Here is a 24,978-nt window from a genome sequence, read left to right as displayed (position 1 = left end):
AGTGACTTCACGAACAATTTCAAACACGAGTTTATTTCAAACAAACTAAATTTTAAACGAACCGAACACGAACACAAACTCTGTTCGTTCGTGTTCGTTCTTTTACACCCTAGGTGAGGTGCGAAAATATTATTTTTTTTGAAAAATTCAGACCGGTGTCAGAAAGCAGTCACCGGATCTAGATAGATGCGGTGTGAAAACGTTGTTTTCAGCGTTTTGAAAATGCATAAGCTGCTAAAACGCAGTTTACCCAAACAGGTCAGATACGTTTTCAAAACGCCAAACGAGTAATGATAATGTTAAGAAAGTTTTGCATGCATACCACCTAAACTTTAACTTTTACATATTTATCATGTTATTTATGTATAAAAATATATATTTCACGTTAAAATTATTAGAGTTTTTATGTTATATGAAAGATTTGACCGCTATAAATATACAAAGTAAAATTTAGATGTTTAACATACAACATACAGATACATAAGAATTAGATAATGTGATATTGATGCATTAATTAATGTGTTAAATTTGAGATAATTTGGGAAACACATCCAAGGAATGAAACGTTCTATTAGGAGGCAGTTAAGAGAGAGAATGACAGAGCGGTAATAGACAAGCAAAAGGTCTCGTTTATTCATAATATTGACCCCTATTTATAAGCTTAGGTCTCCATGTTACAAAAGTACATCTTAGCCTTCTAATCATTAATCTTGTAGGGCGTTTTTTGGTAATTTACAAGATTATTTGCATATAATAAAACACGATACATATTTGATCGATAAGAGTTGTCAATCGTCTGACAAATATTTGTTCGATTAATTTATGGTCCGAAAGAGCGCTCTTCATCGATCGTTCTGAAGGTTGATGACCATCCCGAGAAACTTTATTTTGTTATCTTCTGTCGATCGTTCGAGTAACGAATTTTCTTCTTCTGAAACGATAGTCCAATGCTACATCTGATTGATCTTGTTTCCTTCCTAGGCCGCTCATCTGCTTTAAGACTCGTGCTAACATATTTTTGTGTGTACATAATGCTTAGATGTTAGATATGTAAACACATAAGAATTGAGTGTTACATTTGTAAATGTCCCTAATCTGAACCACCCATCAAAAAGACATGCAGAGAACTACCACGACCGACTATTTCAATTCAACCATGTAGTCGAATTTAAGAAGCAACAAGCTGGCAAAAGGCCTTCCTCCTATAATTAAAGCAGAAAAAAAATTCCTGATTTATTTATTAACATATGATGACAGCTTAACTAATTATCATGATAAATAATATTGGGGTAGTTCAAAGTCCATGGGAATGAAATAAATAAATGTTTGATGGTTTTTATAAATAAGAAAGTATATATTAATAATATGAAACTTTAGAAGAATGTATAGATTTTGTTTTAACCTATATATATATATATATATATATTAAAAAAGGAATGATCAGAGCATCCAACCACCCCTAATATGCCTAGCAATTTGAGTATCATCTTCTTAAGGTTAACTGTGTCAGAAGGGATTTGAACCCTGACTTGAGATGACAACCAGTAAGTCGGGGTACGCGACAAAAGGAATTCACACACATACATTGGGGTGAAAATTCTCCCTCTAATTTGTAATTTCTCCATGAAATAACAAATTTATCATTTTTTCTTATATAATTATATCAATTTAGTAATTTTGCGCTCACCATCCCTTTCATAAAATTTTTTGCCCATTGCATAAAAAAAAATACATTTGATGATTTTGCCCATCCTAAAAAATAATGTTGATTTGAAGAAGGATCTATCTATGAAGTTATTGTAGAAGAAACTGTTGTTTAAAAAACTACAGTGACAATTATAAATTTTCTTTTTTTAAAAGTCAGATCGCATCTTTCTATCAGCCATCACACATAATTAAGTCATGTTACAAATTACAAATTTTCACCACAGCTTTTTGAATATATATATATATAATTTTTGTCAAACACGAAAAATATGATGCGGTACCACACCGTCACCACACCGTTGTTTCAAAAGCACCCTCAATAATTAACAAAGAACCAAGTGGTTTACAATTACAACCCAACCCTTGGAAAATAATTCTCTTTTTCACTATCAAGCATGCAGCTAAGATTCCAATAAGTCAGTCCTCATGCCCAACAACTCTGAAAAATTACGAGTGTTTTTCTGTCCGGTCACCGGATGTGCGGACAACGGACGGTCACCGCTGCATCTCCGGTCACCGCTGCATCTCGTCCGTTGTCCGCACACACGGTGGCCGGACAGAAAGATGCCGCGGTGACCTGTATCTCGTCTGTTGTCCGCACATCCGGTGACCGGACAGTAAAATTTGGCGAAAATTACACAAAAAAATTATTACAATTACATTCGGAAATATCACTATTTTCATATACAAATATATTAATTTATAAGCAGCTAAGAATCACATATAATCGAGCTTGGTTTTACAGCTGGCTTCATCAAAGATAAATGTTCATATTGTACAACTAATTCAGAATATAATGTCACATATTCTAAAGACTTATCCATCAAGACTTGTGGCACGCGAATGTACACTACCTACTCCACTGGGCCCCTTCCCTGATTGCATAATAAATTATTATTTACAGATCTGTCCATCTAATTCAGTTGATTTATTCAAAGTTCAAGCAAGATGCCAATTTCCAACGTGGGGATGAGAGGCGGCTAAATGGGAGCCAACAAATTAGCCAAATATGTAAATAAATGAATAATCCATTATATTAATTTGTATTAGATTGAGAGGGAGGCTATATAAAGGAATGACTTCAAGCCATTCAAAGCACTCATTTCATTTCTCTCATAACTTGAAGTTAGGAAGAGGTAGCAAGGGGTTTGCCATCAAATCCATCCACAACTGTGGAAGATGGCGAGTCGCCGCAAGTTGCGGCAAGCGCCGCACTTGGTGCTTGTGGCGGTGGTGTGCTTGATAGGTATAGTGGTTAATGCAGATTCTACACCATATATCTATACATCCCCGCCACCACCAACAAAATCTATTTCGCCTCCCTATTACTATAAGTCTCCACCTCCGCCATCTTCATCGCCTCCTCCACCATATTACTACAAATCCCCACCACCACCATCTCCTTCCACACCTCCTCCATACCATTATAAATCACCATCACCACCTTCACCATCTCCCCCTCCACCATACCATTACAAATCTCCACCACCACCATCTCCTTCTCCACCTCCTCCATACCACTATAAATCACCACCACCACCTTCACCATCTCCGCCCCCACCATACCATTACAAATCTCCACCACCACCATCTCCTTCTCCACCTCCTCCATACCACTATACCCACACCACTATACATCACCCCCACCACCTTCACCAACTCCCCCCCCACCATACCATTACAAATCTCCACCACCACCATCTCCTTCTCCACCTCCTCCATACCACTATAAATCACCACCACCACCATCACCATCTCCTCCTCCGCCATACCATTACCAATCTCCACCTCCGCCATCCCCATCTCCTCCTCCACCATACATCTATAAATCCCCACCGCCTCCATCACCATCTCCTCCACCTCCCTTCCCCCCCCCCCCCCAACCAACTATAAATCACCACCACCACCATCACCATCTCCTCCCCCACCATACCATTACAAATCTCCACCACCACCATCTCCTTCTCCACCTCCTCCATACCACTATAAATCACCACCACCACCATCACTATCTCCTCCTCCACCATACCATTACAAATCTCCACCACCACCATCTCCTTCTCCACCTCCTCCATACCACTATAAATCACCGCCACCACCATCACCTTCTCCTCCACCTCCATATCACTATAAATCTCCTCCCCCACCATCCCCTTCACCCCCACCTCCATACCACTACAAATCACCACCACCACCGTCTCCTTATCCTCCACCTCCTTATCACTATAAGTCCCCACCTCCTCCATCACCATCACCGCCTCCTCCATACTATTATAAATCACCACCACCACCGTCACCATCTCCTCCACCTCCTTATTATTATAAGTCTCCTCCCCCTCCATCTCCTTCCCCACCCCCGCCATACTACTATAAATCACCGCCTCCACCATCTTTGTCTCCTCCTCCACCATACCACTATAAGTCACCACCGCCACCAGCACCCTCTCCACCTCCTCCTTATTATTATAAATCCCCTCCTCCTCCATCTCCCTCCCCACCTCCCCCTTACTACTATAAATCACCACCCCCACCATCCCCATCTCCTCCTCCACCATATAATCATAAGTCTCCCCCACCACCATCACCTTCTCCTCCACCTCCATATCATTATAAGTCTCCTCCTCCCCCATCCCCTTCACTTCCACCTCCATATTACTATAAATCACCTCCCCCGCCAGCACATTCTCCTCCACCACCATACTATTATAAATCTCCACCACCACCATCACCCTCTCCTCCACCTCCTTATTATTATAAGTCCCCCCCTCCCCCATCTCCTTCACCTCCACCACCATACTACTACAAATCACCTCCCCCGCCAACTCCATCCCCTCCTCCACCATACTATTACCAATCTCCACCTCCGCCTTCCCCATCTCCTCCTCCTCCATATTTTATAAATCTCCACCGCCTCCATCACCCTCTCCTCCACCCCCATATCAATATAAGTCTCCTCCTCCACCTTCTCCTTCACCACCTCCTCCTTACTACTATAAATCACCGCCCCCACCATCACCAGCTCCTCCTCCACCATATCATTACCAATCTCCACCCCCGCCATCACCATCACCTCCTCCACCATACATCTTATAAATCCCCACCACCTCCATCACCTTCTCCTCCACCACCCTATCAATATAAGTCTCCTCCTCCACCATCTTATTCACCACCTCCTCCTTACTATTATAAATCACCTCCCCCACCATCACCATCACCTCCACCACCATCACCATCACCTCCACCACCATATCATTACAAATCTCCACCCCCGCCATCACCATCACCCCCTCCCCCATACCATTACCAATCTCCTCCCCCACCATCCCCATCTCCTCCTCCACCATACATCTATAAATCCCCACCACCTCCATCACCCTCTCCTCCACCCCCCTATCACTATAACTCTCCTCCACCACCATCTCCTTCACCGCCTCCTCCGTACTACTATAAATCACCTCCCCCACCATCACCATCACCTCCTCCACCATACCATTACAAATCTCCTCCTCCGCCGTCACCTGCTCCTCCGCCTCCCTATTACTATAAATCTCCCCCTCCACCGTCTCCTTCACCGCCTCCTCCTTACTATTACAAATCACCACCTCCTCCATCTCCATACTATTAAAAATCCCGACCACCACCACCATCATCATCTCCTCCACCTTTCTATAAGTATTATACTTTCTTCTGTCAGCAAAATTCAAGTAGTTGTGAATGCAATAAAGTTGTTTCAGGTTATCTCCATTCAACATAAGAACAAGATAGCATCTCTGCATCAAAGGAAGATATGGTAGAGATCTGCAATTCTGGGAACTCTAAGTGGGGACGACAACCATGCAATTTGTAAAAGTGTGCATCTATTTTTTTTTTTTATTCTATTTTATAAAAGCCCATAAGCTTTTCTTTTCCTAAGCATGTATTCTGAAGAGCTGTACTGTAATTTTTATCTTTGAATCCATCAAAAATGAGTGTTGGATGCAAACTATTGTTTCTTTCATGGATTTGTTTTGTTTCATAATTTTAAGGGTTTTATATTTATAATTATAATCTTTAACAAATACTTTCCATAATTTTTAATTTAATCTAATTATAAATTGATAAAAAAATATGCCTATATATATAATTAGAGGTAGTGGGAGGCGCGAATATTAGCCTCTGACCATTTCTTTATATATAGATATATATGTATATATAACATCTAAATTTTGTTATATTTTTACATTTAAACACTCATAATCTTGCATATCATGTATAAAATATCAGCATTTAAACTTAAAAAAAAAGTAAAATATTTTATTTTCATGCATAAATAAGCTGACATATATGCACACAATGAAGTGTTAGATATATAAATAGGTAAAATTATGATGTAATATAAACAAATCATGATTTGACTAAAATTGTTAAGAAATGTTATCTGTGGAGATTATCAATAATAACATGCTATAAAACATTAAACAATGGTGTTGCTCTCGTATTAAGCGCGTTTCCTGCAAGTGATTTAATTTATTATGATTATTTTTCTTTGAGAGGTTTCATACATGATTTTTTTCTTAATTATAGAGATACCAATATATTATAAGATCTTTTTCTTAATTATTGACAAATATTTAAAGTAAAGAAAGAAAATATGCCAAGGAGTTGATGTGACCACACCCAACCCGCTAGTAGAGCAGTGTGACCACGCTCCCGCCTAGGTTCCAATATTTGGCCTTGGCGGCCCTAGGGAAGCGTGCCACCTTGAGCTGAAATTTCAGAGATCTCTTTGGGCTTGAGGAGAAATGCAGGCAAGTTGGGGATCTGGTTGGGTGAGCTGATTTTAAGTTAGGGAATCCGACATTTCCTTTCCATTGAGCTAGGGAGAGCTTTCATGGAGAGCATTTTGGAAAGTTTGAGAGTGCTAAAGGGAGAACGCCATCTTCTTCAAGAAGATTCATCTTCTTGGAGTATAGAGTTTGGAGCAAGGAAAAAGGAGGACTCTTCATCTTCTTCAAGGAGAAGCGCAAGAGAGTTGGACCATTTTCCAACTTCTTCTCCTCTTCTTCACCTTTCTTCTTCTCTCCTACATCATAGGAGAGCTTCATTCTATCATGGGGAAGGAATGTCAAAGCTCAGAACTTCGTCGAAACATCATCATCTCTCCTAACATTATGAGAGTTTCATTTTACATGAAGAAACACGACATCAAACTCCATGTTGGTGAGGTTCCATAATACCCTTTGCTTATTCTTTCTTAGCTAGACATAGGAATAGACTTTTTTTAGGTGTTTGTGGGTTTGTTCGCCCACACGAGATAAGTTTGATTGGCCACCATATATTGTCTGGCTCAATTAATCGCAAGTTATCAGACAATTTGATTGGTCAAACGATACCAATTGGCTCGGCCATACGTCTTTTGATTGGCCAGCTTTGTGGTGTCATCGTAGGTTTGGTCACCCATGCTAGGCAGGTTGGTCGGCTGACACTAGTCGTCAAGGTCATACGTCTATTGATTGGCCATTTATTTCCTAGAGGAAGCTCTAGGGTAGGAAGCACATGCGTCGTCAAATCCTTTGCGAAGCTGAGTGACTTTCCATTGTAAAACCTGGGTCCTAAATCATAGTGGGTTGGAATGCCAATTTTTTATGGCTTTGGCGCTTCTAGCCTTCCTTGGAGGGCATGGAATAGTTCGTCTTGAAGAATGGGAAAATTGTAGCTAACCCATTCCACAAGATCGTTGAGGGTTTGTAGAGCGAAAAAAGCTTTGTAGTTAGTCTGTCCTAAAAATGGTGAAGGATTTCTCCTACAAGAAATCAGAGGATGAAGTTCTCTACATTCCACGGAAAAGCCAAAGGCAGCCTTGCCACATATCCGAGAGCTAAAACCCTAAGCACCTATGTAAAGTGTTACTTGAGTTCGGTTTGTTATTGATTGTGACAAATCACTTGTTGTACATTGCAATGTATGCTTGCAAGCTCGTGAGTTTGGTCTTTCATGCTAGGCAAATTGGTCGTCCAATCCTAGTCGTCTCGACCACATGCTTATTGATTGATCAATCATCTGTGTGATTTATATGTTGCATGTCACACATCACACTTTTTGCCTCTGCCATGGCCTGGTCGACACTACACGTTGCCTGGACTGGCCGTCCTAGCCCGGTCGGCTTTATGCCTTTCCTCGATCGGCCGCCCTGGTCTGGTCGGCATTGTTTCTTGCTTGGATATTGATCAATCATCTGTGTGATTTATATGTTGCATGTCACACATCACACTTTTTGCCTCTGCCATGGCCTGGTCGACACTACACGTTGCCTGGACTGGCCGCCCTAGCCCGGTCAGCTTTATGCCTTTCCTCGATCGGCTGCTCTGGTCTGGTCGGCATTGTTTCTTGCCTGGACTTGGATTGGCTATCTTAGCTCGGTTGACATTACGCCTTGCCTCAATCGGCCGCCCTGACCTAGTCGGCACTATGTCTTGCCTCGACCAACTACCTTGGCCTGGTCGACTGATCACTTCGTTTTGACCCAGTCGACCAATCACTTTGGCCCAGTTGGCCACCTTATTGAGCCAGTTAGCTACGTTGCCTCGAGTTTGACCACCCCGGTTAACCCAGTAGGTCGAACAACCATCTTCACTTGTATGTGTATGTTTTTCATGTGCATTAGTATTACTTGCATGTTATTTTGTATAATCAACATCACATGCTTGAATTACATTTTGAATGTTCATTCATACACTCACCCCACTCGGATGATTCTCTCCAGTAAGAATCATCATTCTCTTGAGTCAATGCCCCTTGCAGCACACTGCCCACTTGGGCCAATGCCTCCACGGAATGCCCGCGCCTTTTGTGTCAATGCCTTCCAGGCAACCTCGCCACTTGATTCAACGCCCCTTGCAGTACACTTGTTCTCTTGGGTCACTGCCTCCACGATATGCCCAGCCTTTCGGGTCATTGCCTCCACGACAAGCCCACCCTTTTGGGTCACTACCTTCACGATGCACCCATTCCTTCATACTTCTACCTTCATGACATACCCACCCTTTTGAATCATGACACACCCATCTTTCGGGCCGCTGCCTCCACGCACGCTCACCCTTTCAGATCACTCCATCCACCACACGCCCATCTTCAGGCCACAACCTTCGCAACACGCCTACCCTTTTGGGTTGCTGCTTCCATGGCATGACCACCCTTTTGGGCTATTGTTTCCATGATAAACTCATCCTTTGGGCCACTGACTTCAAGACATGCCCACCCTTCTAGGTCATTATTTTCAAGACACACCTATTCCTTTGGACCGCTGCCTCCACGACACACTCGTTCCGAGTCTCTACCTCCACGACAGACTCCCCACCACTTTTATAATATGATTGTTTGCATTTGCATATGTATGCATGCATGAATAATGGGTCAGGCTCGATAGGTGAGTGCCCATGCGTTGGACTTGATGCCTTAACTAATATTACTTTCTGGGTCAATCTCGATGAGCAATGCAATTTAAAACATTGAGATTGACATTAATATGACTGTGTTAAGAATCCAAGGGATCTAACACGTGTCGTCTTGCATGTTGCAAGTCCTCATTTAATGACCCTTATTTTAAAAATAAAAAAAAATATATTTTTTGTTATTTATTATAACCGCTATAACTTTAAAATTATGCATGTAGCAAACTAGGTCATATGTAAGACCAACTCTTTTCAAAATCTATCCTAGGTGAAACCCATTAGATCCCTTGGATCTTTAGTAAGAGGCCGGTGTGGCGACCTTATCGAAGTCACACATACTCGGAGACCTACCCTAAGCACTTAGATGTTGGTTAGGACACCTAATCATGAGATGGTGTACTAAACTAGAACTAGGGTACTAGGTAGTATTTTCGATGCCTCTAGCTAATATTCTCTACTTGATTGGTTGTTCTAGCCAAGCATTGCTTTTATACTTCTGGAGTGTTTGATATGCATGGTAGTATATTAGTGTGTTCTTTTGTAGGGAGTCGTGCCTATATATATGCACACACACTAGTGATGACTTTTACTTTCCTTTTGCTTACATGTGTCATTGCTCCGTTCCTTGTAAATTTCTTTATTCATCACTAACCCCACATGTCATCAAAGTTTAACTTTAAGTTACTTGAAGAGTTACTCACCATAGTGATTTGTTCATCATAACTGACTGCAATAAAGATAAAAGTAACAATTCTCTGACCTCATCATTAAACTTGATGTCAATTGAACACAGTTAGTTTTTTACAGTGTTGAAATTATTCAAATATTCAGTCATTGAACTATCATCGATCGTCTTCATAGTGAATAATTTCTTCAGCAAAAAAAATTTATTTGACGCCAATGTCTTCTCATAATTCCTTATTACTTCGGCCATGGGATCAATAATAATTTTCTCATTTACAATGTTGAAAACAATAGATGAAAAAAGTAAAAGTCGGATTAAACCTAAGGTTGTTCAATCAAACACTTCATATTCTTCAGGAATCATTGACTCTAACTTGGTGATCCCTTCCAATGGCAATAATAGTTTTCATATATATAATAAATCTTTAATTTGTATTTTACAGAAGACAAAATTTGAACCATTGAACTTTTTCACTTGTTGCGAGTAGATTACATTACTATGAAATGCAAAACACATATTCGAAACTACCAAAGCAAAACTTTGAACATAAGCCCACGAACTAGAAATCACAAAATAAAATACAAGAGCACCTACATTTAATGTGGAAAAAACCACGGCACCACACCACACCAAGAAATCCACTATAAAGAAATGAGATGTATATATTACATCACAATAAAGTCTTTCAACAACTTGTAACGTTACCGGGACGCTTTTCTTCTTTTTTTCGCACAAGAGAACTTGCAAAATCCAACTCTAACGCTCATAACACACAAACCAAGCTCGCAGTGCTAAATACTTAAAATTCCAAATTGTCATAAGTAGTTGTTGGTGACCGGGCATCAGCCCGAGCACTGGTTTTCTAGTTTCTTGGGTTCAGAAAGCACCCTGATGGGTGCTTAGGCGCCAAACACAACATTTGGTGGCTTTTTTTGAATTAAGCCATGTGGTTTATTTTAGGAAGTAACAAGCTGGCAAAAGACCTTCACCTGATTTATTTATAAACATATGATGACACCTTAACTAGATGTTATAATACATACTTTTAGAGTAGTTCAAAGTCCATGGGAATGAAATTACTAAATTTATGTTTGGCAGTTAGCACAAAAAAAAGACTATTTTAACCTATCCCAGATGAGCAACCAAGTTTTTTTTTCCCTTGATTTATTCAAAAAGGAACAAAATTAAGATTGATATGTGTAAGATATTACAAATAATCAGACCATCAAATATTTTATATATATATATATATATATATATATAATTGGACAGTTTTGTAGCTGGCTTCATGAAAGTTAAATATGCATTTTGTACAGCTAATTCAGATGTTATTTCACACATTCTGAAGACATATTAATCAAGACTTGAAGCACACTAATATACTACCTACTAAATTTTTATTTACAATTTTGACCATCTAATTCAGTTGATCTTTTCAAACTTCTAAACACGGTTTCCAATCCCACGTGTAGATTAGAGGCAGCTTAATGGGAGCCAACAAATTAGCTAAATATATAAATAAATTAAATAGAAAAACAAAAAAAAAACAAAAAAGACAGCTTGCAAGACACATTAGAATAATTTGTATGAGATTGTGTGGTAGGCTATATAAAGGATTGACTTCAAGCCATTCAAAGCACTCACAGAGTTCTTTACTTTCAGAACTTGAAGTTAGGAAGAGGTAGCAAGGGGTTAGCTGTCGTCGAACAACGGTGGATGATGGCTGGTCACCGCAAAGTGCGGCAAGCACCGTACTTGGTGCTTGCCATGGTGGTTTGCTTGATTAATACAGTGGTTGAGGCAGATACTAAACCATATATCTATTCATCTCCGCCACCACCAGCACAATCTATTTCGCCTCCCTACTACTATAAGTCTCTACCTCCGTCATCTCCTTCCCCACCTCCACCATATCATTATACGTCACCCCCCCATCACCCTCTCCTCCCCCCCCATATCAATATAAGTCTCCTCCTCCACCTTCTCCTTCACCACCTCCCCCTTACTACTATAAATCACCGCCCCCACCATCACCATCACCTCCTCCACCATACCATTACCAATCTCCACCCCCACCATTCCCATCTCCTCCTCCTCCGTATTTCTATAAATCCCCACCGCCTCCATCACCCTTTCCTCCACCCCCATATCACCCACCCCCTCCCCCACCATATCATTACCAATCTCCCCCCCCCCCATCCCCATCTCCTCCTCCTCCATACATCTATAAATCCCCGCCACCCCCATCACCCTCTCCTCCTCTACTTTCTCCTTCATCACCTCCTCCTCCCCCTTACTACTATAAATCCCCCCCCCCCCCATCACCATCACCTCCTCCACCATACCATTACCAATCTCCACCCTCACCATCCCCATCCCTTCCTCCGCCATACATCTATAAATCTCCGCCGCCTCCCTCACCATCTCCTCCACCCCCGTATCAATATAAATCTCCTCCTCCACCTTCTCCTTCACCACCTCCTCCTTACTACTATAAATCACCGCCCCCACCATCACCATCACCTCCTCCACCATACCATTACCAATCTCCACCCTCACCATCCCCATCCCTTCCTCCGCCATACATCTATAAATCTCCGCCGCCTCCCTCACCATCCCCACCGCCTCCATCACCCTCTCCTCCACCCCCATATCAATACAAGTCTCCTCCTCCACCATCTCCTTCACGACCTCCACCTTACTATTATAAATCACCGCCCCCTCCATCACTATCACCTCCTCCACCATATCATTACCAATCTCCACCTCTGCCATCACCATCACCTCCTCCCCCATACATTTATAAATCTCCACCGCCTCCATCACCCTCTCCTCCACCCCCATACCAATATAAGTCTCCTCCTCCACCTTCTCCTTCACCACCTCCTCCTTACTACTATAAATCACCGCCCCCACCATCACCATCACCTCCTCCACCATACCATTACCAATCTCCACCCCCACCATTCCCATCTCCTCCTCCTCCGTACATCTATAAATCCCCACCGCCTCCATCACCCTCTCCTCCACCCCCCTATCAGTATAATTCTCCCCCTCCACCATCTTCTTCACCACCTCCTCCTTACCACTATAAATCACCTCCCCCACCATCACAATCACCTCCTCCAACATACTCTTACAAATCCCCACCCCCACCATCACCATTTCCTCCATCTCCTTATTACTATAAATCTCCCCCTCCACCATCTTCTTCACCGCCTCCTCCATACCATTACAAATCACCACCCCCACCATCTCCATCACTCCCTCCACCATACTACTAAAAATCTCCTCCTCCACCTTTCTATTACTATAAATCACCATTTCAATCACCTCATTCACTTTTTACTCATCTACATTACTCACCTCTGCACCTGGATCACTTTTCTCATCCAACACCTCTTTTTCCATTCATCAACAATTATCTTTTCGTATGGCAGCAAAATTGAAGCAGTTGGGAATACAATAAAACTGTATGGGGTTGTCTCCTTTCAACAAAAGATAAAGGTAGCATATCTGCATCAAAGGAAAACAAAGTGGAGATTGGCAACTCTGCAAATATAAGTAGGGACAACAGTCATGCAATCATGTGTCGAACTGTAAAAATTGTTTTCTTATTCTGTATTATAAAGCCAATAATTTTTTGTTTTTGGCCTAGACATGTATTTTGAAGGGCTGTATTGTATTTTTTTTCATTTTAATTCATTAGAAACAAGTGTTGGATGCAAACTTGAGTGGTATGCAAATAAACGTGGAACAATAGATGTTAAATATGTAAATATATAAGAATTGTGTGGTATGTATGTAAATGCATAAATATAATTAAAAGATTATTCCTTGAAAAATGTACATGCATACCAACAAATAGTCATGTATTTACATACCTATATTTTGCTTTTTATGTTTATAGGTTCCAAATCTCTTATATCACATCTAAAATATCACAATTTTAATTTTTAAAAATGGAACTACACCTTTTCATATGTTGACATATATGTAAAATTTGAAATTTAGTTGTTGGATAAGCAAATACATAAAGTTTGAGTGGTATGTATCATGTGTGCAATTGTAAAAACCTTTAAGTAAACTCAAGTTGAACTTCTTTTAGTGTAATGGTTGGAATTTTGATAGAAACTCCAATTTTAAGCATGCCCGTGTAGGAACACTTCTGGAATGGATGACCTCCTAAAAAGTTATAACCATTGAGGTGAAAACCGTGAGGATATTAGGCCAAAACATACTGTTCAAAACAATGCGGAAAACAAAATCACACAACAAACAAGCTGCGATTTATTTCATTCGATGCAAATTTTCTTCTGTCCACGTAGAAGGGTTATTTTACTATCAATATACAGGGAGAGGAAAAAAAGAACCAAAAATGGGTACAACTTCATACACAAAAATCAGCCTTTGCAATCTTTCTCATAATGGGGTTTCTTTCTATAATTTCAACATTCACCTCTGCCTTTTTCTCTCCCTGACCTAGACTTTCCTCTCCTGGACTTGAATCTTTTCTCTTTGTGTTTCTATCCAGATTCTTTCCTCCATTTTCAAAATTTACAATAAAATTTGAAGTTTCATTGCTCACATTCTTGTGAACTTCTTCATTCAGCACTAACCCTACAATGTCGTCAAATTTTAAGTTCATGTTACTTGAAGAGTTGCTCACCATAAAGATTAGTTCATTCCAACAGTCTCTATTTGACAATAATGATAAATCGCTTCGACCTCCTTATTGAACTTGATGCCAAAGGATCACAAATGGTTTGTTACAATATTGAAATTATTCAAATGATCAGCCATCAAACTACGATCCACCATTTTCATATATAACAAAATTTGCATCAAAAAAATTTTATTTGAAGTTAATATCTTCTCAAACATTCCTGATAGTTCTGCCATGAGATAAACAATAGTTTTCTCATTCACAATATTGAGTGCAACATATGAGGTAAGTGAAAGTCGGATCAAACCTAAGATTTTTGATCAAGCACTTCTCATTTTTCTAGAGCCGTCAATTCTGAATTCATGGTGATTTTGTCTAGTGATAAATATATATTTTTTATATAATAAATCTTTAATTTGTATTCTACAAAAGTCATAGTTCAAACCATTGAACTTCTCCGCCTTGTATCTTCTTCATCAGTCATTTCTCCCACTCAAACCAAATATCTTTAGAAATAAATAATCCACAGCTGCGCCAAACAGACCCTAAATTATTAAGAAATGTGAATGTTTTGAAACAAAACTTTGAACAGAATTACACAAACATTAATCACAAGATAAAATTAAAGAACACCAAAATTTAATATGAAAACACTCAAAAATAAGAAAAATGCAAGAGGCACATCACACCAAGAAATCCACTAAAAAAAATGAGAAGAAATGTATATATTATACCACAAACAAGTCTCTCTACAACTTAAAACACTCGAAAGAAGCTTCTCCTCTCTTTTTTTACTACAAGAAGCAGGTTGCTGGTAAGGCTGTGACATTGGCTCAAAGATCATAAATCACTCAAAAATCAAATCAAAATTTAACATGGATTGAAATCGGCTTGAAATATTTTTGAGTTGAGCTACGAGCTAAATAAAAAGGTCGAATTTATTTCCATCCGGCCTTGGCTCGAATCGGAATCGAATCAAATTTGAAAACAAACTAGTCGATGATAAATGATCGGACGGTGGATCACAATTCATGAATATCATAACACATCATATATTTCTAAAATTCTATTCTCTATTTCACTTCCCTATCGCCACCCAAAGCCCTAACTTTCTCTAGACGCGTCTCTCGCTCTCTCTTTGCCTCTTCCCCTAATCCCCTCTTGTTTGGTTGTCATTGTCTCTCTAGCTCTTTGTGACTCTGTTGATAGTTTCTCCCCTCTCACATCTTGCTCTCTGCCTCTCTAATGGGTTGTGGGGGTTCGAGCATTCGACGCGTTGAGAGTGGTAATGTGTGGTTATTTGTGTGTGATGGGTGATTTTTGGTTTAGTCACCATAACTCAGAATATTCTTCTCTGTGTCCTCATAACAATTCACAATGGTCAAGAGTTATTTTGTTTGAAAAGGAATTTAGGATTTCTATCCTTAGTACAGATTTTTCCGTGAGAAAGTGATCAATTTTTTTCTGTGACACAGTGATTAATAGTTTGGAAGCAGCTGTGGTTTTCTATGAACATTGTGTAGTTCTTAGCGACTATGATTTTTTTTGTGAGTGATCACCTTTTCTGGTTCTATCAATAGTGCGATTTTTTTTTTTGTCTTTTGATGTATAGTTCTTGCCCAAGCATTAAGCATCTAGGACTAGAGGTTGTTTCACTATTTTATGCTAAATCCTGTCAAATGACTAAAGAGGCATCTGTTTCATATCAATAAATAATTTTGTTCAAATGAAGTTTTTGAAGATTCATTATGTTTTTTGAGCAGCTCGAGCGGGATTTGAGCTGGCTAGATTAGGTTTTTGAGTCAAATCAATTCGATTAATTAGTCAAAAAGGCATTCGAGCCGGTTCATTTAAAATTCGAGCCGACTTGTTTACAATTTGAGCAATGGGTTTTCCAGGAGGCTTAGGTTCAAGAAACTCTTTGTTGGACACTTATGCGCCAAGCAAGCACTAGGGCACCCCGAACAGGCTCCGCACACAACATTAGGTAGGTAATTTTGAATTGGGTGGTATATATATAAAAGCCCCTAATTTTAGTCTCCATTCTAACAACATGTAGAGAACTATCACTACCAACAATCTCAATTCAACTATGTGGTTGATTTTAAGAAGCAACAAGCTGGCAAAAGGCCTTCCTTATATACTTAAATCAGCAAAATCCCTGATTTAACTATAAACGTATGATGACAGCTTAACTAGATGTTAAAATACATACTCTTAGAGTAGTTCAAAGTCTATGGGAATGAAATTACAAAATATATGTTCGGTACTTAGCAGAAATAAGAAAACGGGTATTTTAATTTATCCCCTGGATTTATTCAAGAAGGAACAAAATTAAAATATTAACCAAGACTTCTTTTTACAAAATTCCACCCAAAGTTCTTACAATTACATCTGTATATATCACAAACAATTGGTGAAGTCTTTGCAGCTGGCTTCATCAAACTTAAATATTCATATTGTACAACTAATTCAGATGTAATTTCACATATTCTAAAGACATATTAACCAAGACTTGCAGTAAACTAATATCCTACCTACTTCAGGCCCTGGTTGGATACTAAATTTTTATTTACAATTCTGATCATCTAATTCTGTTGATTTCTTCCAACTTCTAAACACGGTTTCCATTCCGACGTGGTGATGAGAGGCAGCTTAATGGGAGCCAACAAATCAGCTAAATATATAAATAAATTAAATAGAAAAAGAAACCCAAGAAGACAGCTTGCAGGACACATTAGATTAATTTGTATGATTGTGTGGGAGGCTATATAAGGAATTGACTTCAAGCCATTCAAAGCATTCACAGAGTTCCTTACTTTCAGAACTTGAAGTTAGGAAGAGGTAGCAAGGGGTTAGCCGTCGATCCAACGACGACGGTGGATGATGGCCGGTCACCGCAAAGCGCGGCAAGCACCGTACTTGGTGCTTGCCATGGTGGTATGCTTGATCAATACAGTGGCTGAGGCAGATTTTAAACCATATATCTATTCATCTCCGCCACCACCAGCACAATCTATTTCAACTCCCTATTACTATAAGTCTCCACCTCCGTCATCTCCTTCCCCACCTCCACCATATCATTATACATCACCACCGCCGCCATCTTCGTCTCCTCCTCCACCATATTACTACTCCTATCCATCTCCGCCACCACCAGCACAATCTATTTCAACTCCCTATTACTATAAGTCTCCACCTCCGTCATCTCCTTCCCCACCTCCACCATATCATTATACATCACCACCGCCGCCATCTTCGTCTCCTCCTCCACCATATTACTACAAATCTCCACCGCCACCATCTCCTTCCCCACCTCCTCCATACCACTATAAATCACCACCACCACCATCACCATCTCCTCCTCCGATCAATATAAGTCTCCTCCTCCACCTTCTTCACCACCTCCACCATACCATTACCAATCTCCACCCCCACCATCCCCATCTCCTCCTCCATACATCTATAAATCCCCACCGCCTCCATCACCTTCTCCCCCACCCCCTTATCAATATAAGTCTCCTCCTCCACCTTCTTCACCACCTCCACCATACCATTACCAATCTCCACCCCCACCATCCCCATCTCCTCCTCCATACATCTATAAATCCCCACCGCCTCCATCACCTTCTCCCCCACCCCCTTATCAATATAAGTCTCCTCCTCCACCTTCTTCACCACCTCCACCATACCATTACCAATCTCCACCCCCACCATCCCCATCTCCTCCTCCATACATCTATAAATCCCCACCGCCTCCATCACCTTCTCCCCCACCCCCTTATCAATATAAGTCTCCTCCTCCACCTTCTTCACCACCTCCACCATACCATTACCAATCTCCACCCCCACCATCCCCATCTCCTCCTCCATACATCTATAAATCCCCACCGCCTCCATCACCTTCTCCCCCACCCCCTTATCAATATAAGTCTCCTCCTCCACCTTCTTCACCACCTCCACCATACCATTACCAATCTCCACCCCCACCATCCCCATCTCCTCCTCCATACATCTATAAATCCCCACCGCCTCCATCACCTTCTCCCCCACCCCCTTATCAATATAAGTCTCCTCCTCCACCTTCTTCACCACCTCCACCATACCATTACCAATCTCCACCCCCACCATCCCCATCTCCTCCTCCATACATCTATAAATCCCCACCGCCTCCATCACCTTCTCCCCCACCCCCTTATCAATATAAGTCTCCTCCTCCACCTTCTTCACCACCTCCACCATACCATTACCAATCTCCACCCCCACCATCCCCATCTCCTCCTCCATACATCTATAAATCCCCACCGCCTCCATCACCTTCTCCCCCACCCCCTTATCAATATAAGTCTCCTCCTCCACCTTCTTCACCACCTCCACCATACCATTACCAATCTCCACCCCCACCATCCCCATCTCCTCCTCCATACATCTATAAATCCCCACCGCCTCCATCACCTTCTCCCCCACCCCCTTATCAATATAAGTCTCCTCCTCCACCTTCTTCACCACCTCCACCATACCATTACCAATCTCCACCCCCACCATCCCCATCTCCTCCTCCATACATCTATAAATCCCCACCGCCTCCATCACCTTCTCCCCCACCCCCTTATCAATATAAGTCTCCTCCTCCACCTTCTTCACCACCTCCACCATACCATTACCAATCTCCACCCCCACCATCCCCATCTCCTCCTCCATACATCTATAAATCCCCACCGCCTCCATCACCTTCTCCCCCACCCCCTTATCAATATAAGTCTCCTCCTCCACCTTCTTCACCACCTCCACCATACCATTACCAATCTCCACCCCCACCATCCCCATCTCCTCCTCCATACATCTATAAATCCCCACCGCCTCCATCACCTTCTCCCCCACCCCCTTATCAATATAAGTCTCCTCCTCCACCTTCTTCACCCCCTCCACCATACCATTACCAATCTCCACCCCCACCATCCCCATCTCCTCCTCCATACATCTATAAATCCCCACCGCCTCCATCACCTTCTCCCCCACCCCCTTATCAATATAAGTCTCCTCCTCCACCTTCTTCACCCCCTCCACCATACCATTACCAATCTCCACCCCCACCATCCCCATCTCCTCCTCCTCCATACATCTATAAATCTCCACCACCTCCTTCACCCTCTCCTCCACCGCCATATCAGTATAAGTCTCCCCCTCCACCATCTCCTTCACCACCTCCTCCTTACTACTATAAATCCCCACCCCCACCATCACCACTTCCTGCATCTCCCTATTACTATAAATCTCCCCCTCCACCGTACTACTAAAAATCTCCTCCTCCACCTTGCTATTACTATAAATCGCCATTTCTACCACCTCATTCACTTTTCACTCATCTACATTAATCACCTCTGCACCTGGTTCACTTTTCTCATCCAACTCCTCTTTTTCCATTCAACGACAAGTATTTTTTCTTATGACAGCAAAATTGAAGCGGTTGGGAATACAATAATGTTGTTTGAGGTTGTCTCCATTCAACATAAGAAAAAGATAGCATCTCTCTGCATCAAAGGAAAACAAAGTGCAGATTAGCAACTCTGGAAACTATAAATGGGGGCAACAGCAATGCATTAGCTTGTAAAACTTTGAAATTACTTTCTTATTCCATATTATAAAGCCCATTGGCTTTTTTTCTTTTATTTTCTAAGCATGTATTCATTTTAATTTTAATTTTTTTCATTTTAATTCATCAAAAATAAGTGTTGGATGCAAAGTTGAAAACTAATGTTTCTTTCATGGATTTGTTTGTTTCATTTTTTATCAACTGTCAGCTGAATGGGAAGAAGATTAGATCTAGACTTTCTTATTTAAATTTAAACAGAGTAAATTTAAAAATATTAATTTAATTGAGATAAAATATTATAATTTAATTTTAGGTGTTTATTTATAATAAAAATCATTAAAAAATATTTTCCATAATTTAAAATTTAATCTAGTTATAAATTGATTAAAATACTGTGGCAGGTTTTTTTAAAAAAATAATTAAAATGGCCGGCAAAATAAACTCCATACTAAATTAAGGAGATATAAGATTAAGGAATTTATTTTTTTTTTGAAAAAGGGCCGGCAAAATAAACCAAAATAAGCTCTGCAACTAAATAGTTAGATTTTTTTTTTGCAAATCTAACCCCTAAATTTTGATGTTTTCATTTATAACACTTTAGTGTAATATTCCTACAATGAAAAAGTGGATTTCACTTTTAAAAAGATAATTACTGTGATATTTTTTATGCAACAAGTCTTTATCGCGCTGAGTGGGGTTATCTATATGAATCATTATCTATATGAATCATTTTCTCCGTTGTGTCCTATTATCATATTTTCATTCAATTCTAATAAATTAAGTTCATTTTGTATACAACATGCCTAAGTCTTTTTAAGCCTGCATCTATCTTTCTTAACATATGTCAAATCTAAAACATCTACTCTCCTAATTGGATCATAAGATGGTCGAAGTTTAATGTGACCAAACAATCTAAGATGACTCTCTCTAATCTTCCGATATGCCACTGGATACACCAACCCTTTCACAAATATTATCATTTCCCATTTTGTCTCTAAGTCTAAAGCCGCTCATCCATCTTAGCATTCTCAACTTAGCAACGCTTTGGTTTTTTCTTCTCTTTTATAGGCTAACATTATGTGCCATAAAGTATTGTAATTCTCACCACCATCTTACAAAATTTTCTTTTGAGTCTGAGCGGTACTTTTCTATCACACAATGACCTGATGATTCCTCTACTTCAAACGTCCAACTTGAATTCTACTAATAAAATCTCCATCTATATTACTATTATTTTGAATTATAAACCCAAGATATTTAAAATGTTCACTCCTTTTAATGAATTGATCATCCATTGGTTTAACCTCGCCACTATATCTACTACTACTAAAATTTCATGTCATGTATCTAATTTTAGATCCACACAAATGAAAGTCCTTAGATTCTAAAGTTGACATCCATAATTCAAGTTCTTCCTAAACTCTTTCTTTAGTTATATCCATAAGAAGGATATAATCAGCAAAAAAATATACATTAAGGCACATCCTCGTGTAAATGTCCTATATGAACATCCATAACTAAAGCAAAAAAAAATACAGGCCTAAAGCTAATTCTTATTGTAATCCAATTTAAATAAGAAAAAACTCAATCAATCCTTCTTTTGTTCAAACTTAAGTAACAAGTATAATATACATATCTTTAAAAAATTGAATATAAGTCATATCAAATCTGATGTTAGATATTTGAGTGGTTGTTTTCATTCTTTTCTCCTTTTATTTTTAAAGGAGTCTTCAATTTGTTCATCGTCGTATACTTCCTTTTCTCGAATAAGTCTCTCATCCGAATCATGTGAATGATCATGACTAGAGAGGAACTGGAAAAGCAGGACAAACAACAAAAATGGACAAACAAGAGAAATGACATGGATAACTTTCATGCGGAAAACCTCGCTATGATAGGTCAAACATATACTCCTGAACAAGATCATACTGAAATAAGTTTGTGTCAAATATTCACGAAAGAATGCCTACGAAAGGTACTCATAACCAGAGATTGAGGTGTGTTTGTTTGTTTTGGGGTCCAGAGTGCTCCAAAAGAGGAAATATCCTACTTGGTTAATTACATCTTGAGGGCTTTCAGAGAATACTTTTGATCTAGAAAGTTTTGCTTATATTTAAAGGGATGACTAACATAGAGCTATCAAAGAATAGATATTTTGCAGGGGAATGATTTGATGCTTTTAATGCTCCAGCTAAACTACGGGAGAGAGAATGAGTCTCTCATGGTCCCACAAGGGTAACAGACTCATTGACGCACGGAGCTTACAAAATAACTAGATCATCATGCAGGGTATATATCATAGTACTTGCAAGCCATAAGGAAAGAGGAAAAACCTACGTATCCCAAACTGGTGACAGCTCATCAATAATTTGACCATCAAGGTGATATCAACGACAGTAAGAGGAGCAACATGGCTCAAAGTGGGTAGTCAAAGGAAGGGACCAGTAATCCCTAACAGGTAAAGTTAGCAAGGTTGGAGCACCACAAACCTTCATCCCAAGCCACTAGGATCCTATGTCTACCCAATCATGAAGGCAGTCAACCCAAGACGTCCAAAGATCCCCAGTCAGTAATCTATGAATTGTATCATTCGCAGAAACCTCAGTATGCCTAAGGTCAAAGGAAAGAAACTCTATCATATGATTATCAGGTGTAGCTCCAAGGGTTGGGACTTATAGTCATCGATGTGGCAAGGATGCCTTTGGAAAGGAACAGAAAGGGTGGTTTAGCAACGAAGCTGGAAAAACTCCCAAATGTAGGACATAATCTTCGTCTGGGTTGATGAAGCCTCTAAAACCCTAAGCGCCCTAGATTACCACCTGAGTAGAAATCTATGTTAGGTCAATTGGGTTGGAGAAGCACAGAGACTTTTTCTCATGAAATGTCAATAATGCAGTTATTTATCTCTAAGTGTGGAGGCCTTAGAATGACTTGGGTGATAGCCATGCATGCAACCCATTTAAAATCCGACCCGAAGACCATGCTGGAAACTAAAAGTGCATATTTTAAAATTCCTGAATTTTTTATTTCTAAATTTAATTAATCTTAAAATTTTTGTTAGGATTTTGTAGAAAAAATTTATGAATTATGATCCTTAGAGCCTAAGTTACAACATTGAACTCCCAGACAAACTACAACAAAAAAGGGTGAAGCCAATCCAAGCATACATGCATGTAAAAAAGACAGTAAAACAAGTCAAATACAAAATAATAAAAGGTTTGTGTTGTTGGTTCGGCGACATATACCAGAAAAGAAAAATGTTGCTTTTGATGTAATAATTGTAGTTTCGATAGAAACTCTAAAATTAAGTGTGCTCGTATACGAGCAATTCTGGGATGATTGATCCCTTTAGAAGTTATACCATTTGGGCAAAATCGTGAGGTCATTATGCCAAAACGGGCAACATCAAGATATATGAGAGTTCGGACTATCACAAAGAGTATCAAAGTGGTACGTCATACAGAATAAAGTATTACACAATAAGATTTAACCCGTAAACGTATTATTTTTTATTTAACGTTTTGAAATTATGCTTTAATTAATATAACCAAATCAAGATATTACTTGAATTGTTCAAAAATGTTATCTTGGAGATTATGAATAACAATAACTTTCTATGAAATATTAGAAAAAGGTGTTGCTCTGCGCGTTGCCTGCTCATATACTTGTTCAATGAAGATTAAGTTGCAGCTGCAGCTGATTGAATTTTTTTAGGAATATTTACATTCAAATCACTCGATTCTTATTTATTTATACATCTGACACCTAAAATTTAATTTTAACATACTTACCATCTTATCTTTGCATGAAAAGTTGAATTTTAATTTTTAAAAATTAAAATTATGATATTTTTTATGCAATATGAATGATTTGGGAGGTACAAATATAAAAAGAAAATTTTAGGTGTTAGATATGTAAATAAAACTGAATTACATTTGGGAGGTACAAATATAAAAAGAAAATTTTAGGCGTTAGATAAATAAATACAACTGAATTAGGTGGTATGTATGTAAATGCCCCCTTGTAATATATTTTTCCACTTTTTCTTTTAAATAGATAATGTAATATATTATAGCATTTTTTAACCTGATAGATAAGAAGATAAATCATGATCTATTATTTACTAATATTTAAAGTTTATAAATTATTCCTTACTTGTTTGACCTGTTTATTTTATTTCATTCATATTTATATATGTTTAGAATATGAGTTAGTAAACAGAAATTTTGATCATCTTAATTATGAATGAACAATCACATGCAAATAAATAAGTATGCATGCACAAAAACTAGTATATGGAATTTTTTATCTATTAACATCTTGTAAAATTGAGCTCACGTGCGGAGTTGTTTAAACCCACTTATCAAAATGGCTGAACAAAGTCACTGCCGAAGTGGCTAGTCCAACTCATCTCTGTCTTCCTCGAGAAGATAATTTAAAGCTATTTTTGCGAAGATGGCAATTCGAAGAAGTCATCATGATCAACCAAAACTTCTGTCAATCTCTCATTTAAAGACGCCACCTGACATTGAGATTCAGTCACATCGCCTAAGCATTGGGTATGGTCGTTATACAAAAAATAGTTGATATTACCCGGCAATAACTCAAATTTATGATATTGACCTTCTATCAAGAAATTCGAGAAAACTTAATAATACAGTTCTCAATATATTGCTTAGATAATTTTATAATCTTTCCATCTCTCTTGTATAAAAGGGAGGATAAAGACAAAGGGAATGATTCCCCCCCTCCCTCCCTCCCTCCCTCTCTCCAAAAGTCTTTAAGAGTTTGTTTGGGACAGGTGCAGCTTATTGAATAATCTGTTGATAGGCTGAGTGCGGTGGTTATTACAAATTTTTATTTTTTTTTGAAAAAGTGAGACCACAACCATAAGCTG

The 24,978-nt window shown here is 39.3% G+C and overlaps 2 protein-coding genes across 2 annotated transcripts; both read right to left on the bottom strand.

Moving 5' to 3' along the window:
• Positions 1-2,937: 2,937 nt before the first annotated feature.
• Positions 2,938-4,671, bottom strand: LOC110018506. The gene is made up of 2 exons (XM_020715842.1): positions 3,785-4,671; positions 2,938-3,321 (listed from the first exon to the last, which is right to left on the bottom strand). Exons 1-2 carry the CDS (start codon positions 4,596-4,598, stop codon positions 3,017-3,019), a joined length of 1,119 nt encoding a protein of 372 aa, XP_020571501.1. The 5' UTR covers positions 4,599-4,671; the 3' UTR covers positions 2,938-3,016.
• Positions 4,669-20,071, bottom strand: LOC110018505. Its single transcript, XM_020715841.1, has 3 exons — positions 17,894-20,071; positions 12,448-12,561; positions 4,669-5,072 (listed from the first exon to the last, which is right to left on the bottom strand). The coding sequence occupies exons 1-3, from the start codon at positions 19,823-19,825 to the stop codon at positions 4,746-4,748; spliced, it is 2,373 nt and encodes a 790-aa protein (XP_020571500.1). The 5' UTR covers positions 19,826-20,071; the 3' UTR covers positions 4,669-4,745.
• Positions 20,072-24,978: the final 4,907 nt, after the last annotated feature.

Source organism: Phalaenopsis equestris, unplaced genomic scaffold (assembly GCF_001263595.1).
Source record: "Phalaenopsis equestris unplaced genomic scaffold, ASM126359v1 Scaffold000024, whole genome shotgun sequence".
Lineage (NCBI taxonomy): Eukaryota > Viridiplantae > Streptophyta > Magnoliopsida > Asparagales > Orchidaceae > Phalaenopsis > Phalaenopsis equestris.
This window is presented reverse-complemented; position numbering and strand designations above follow the sequence as displayed.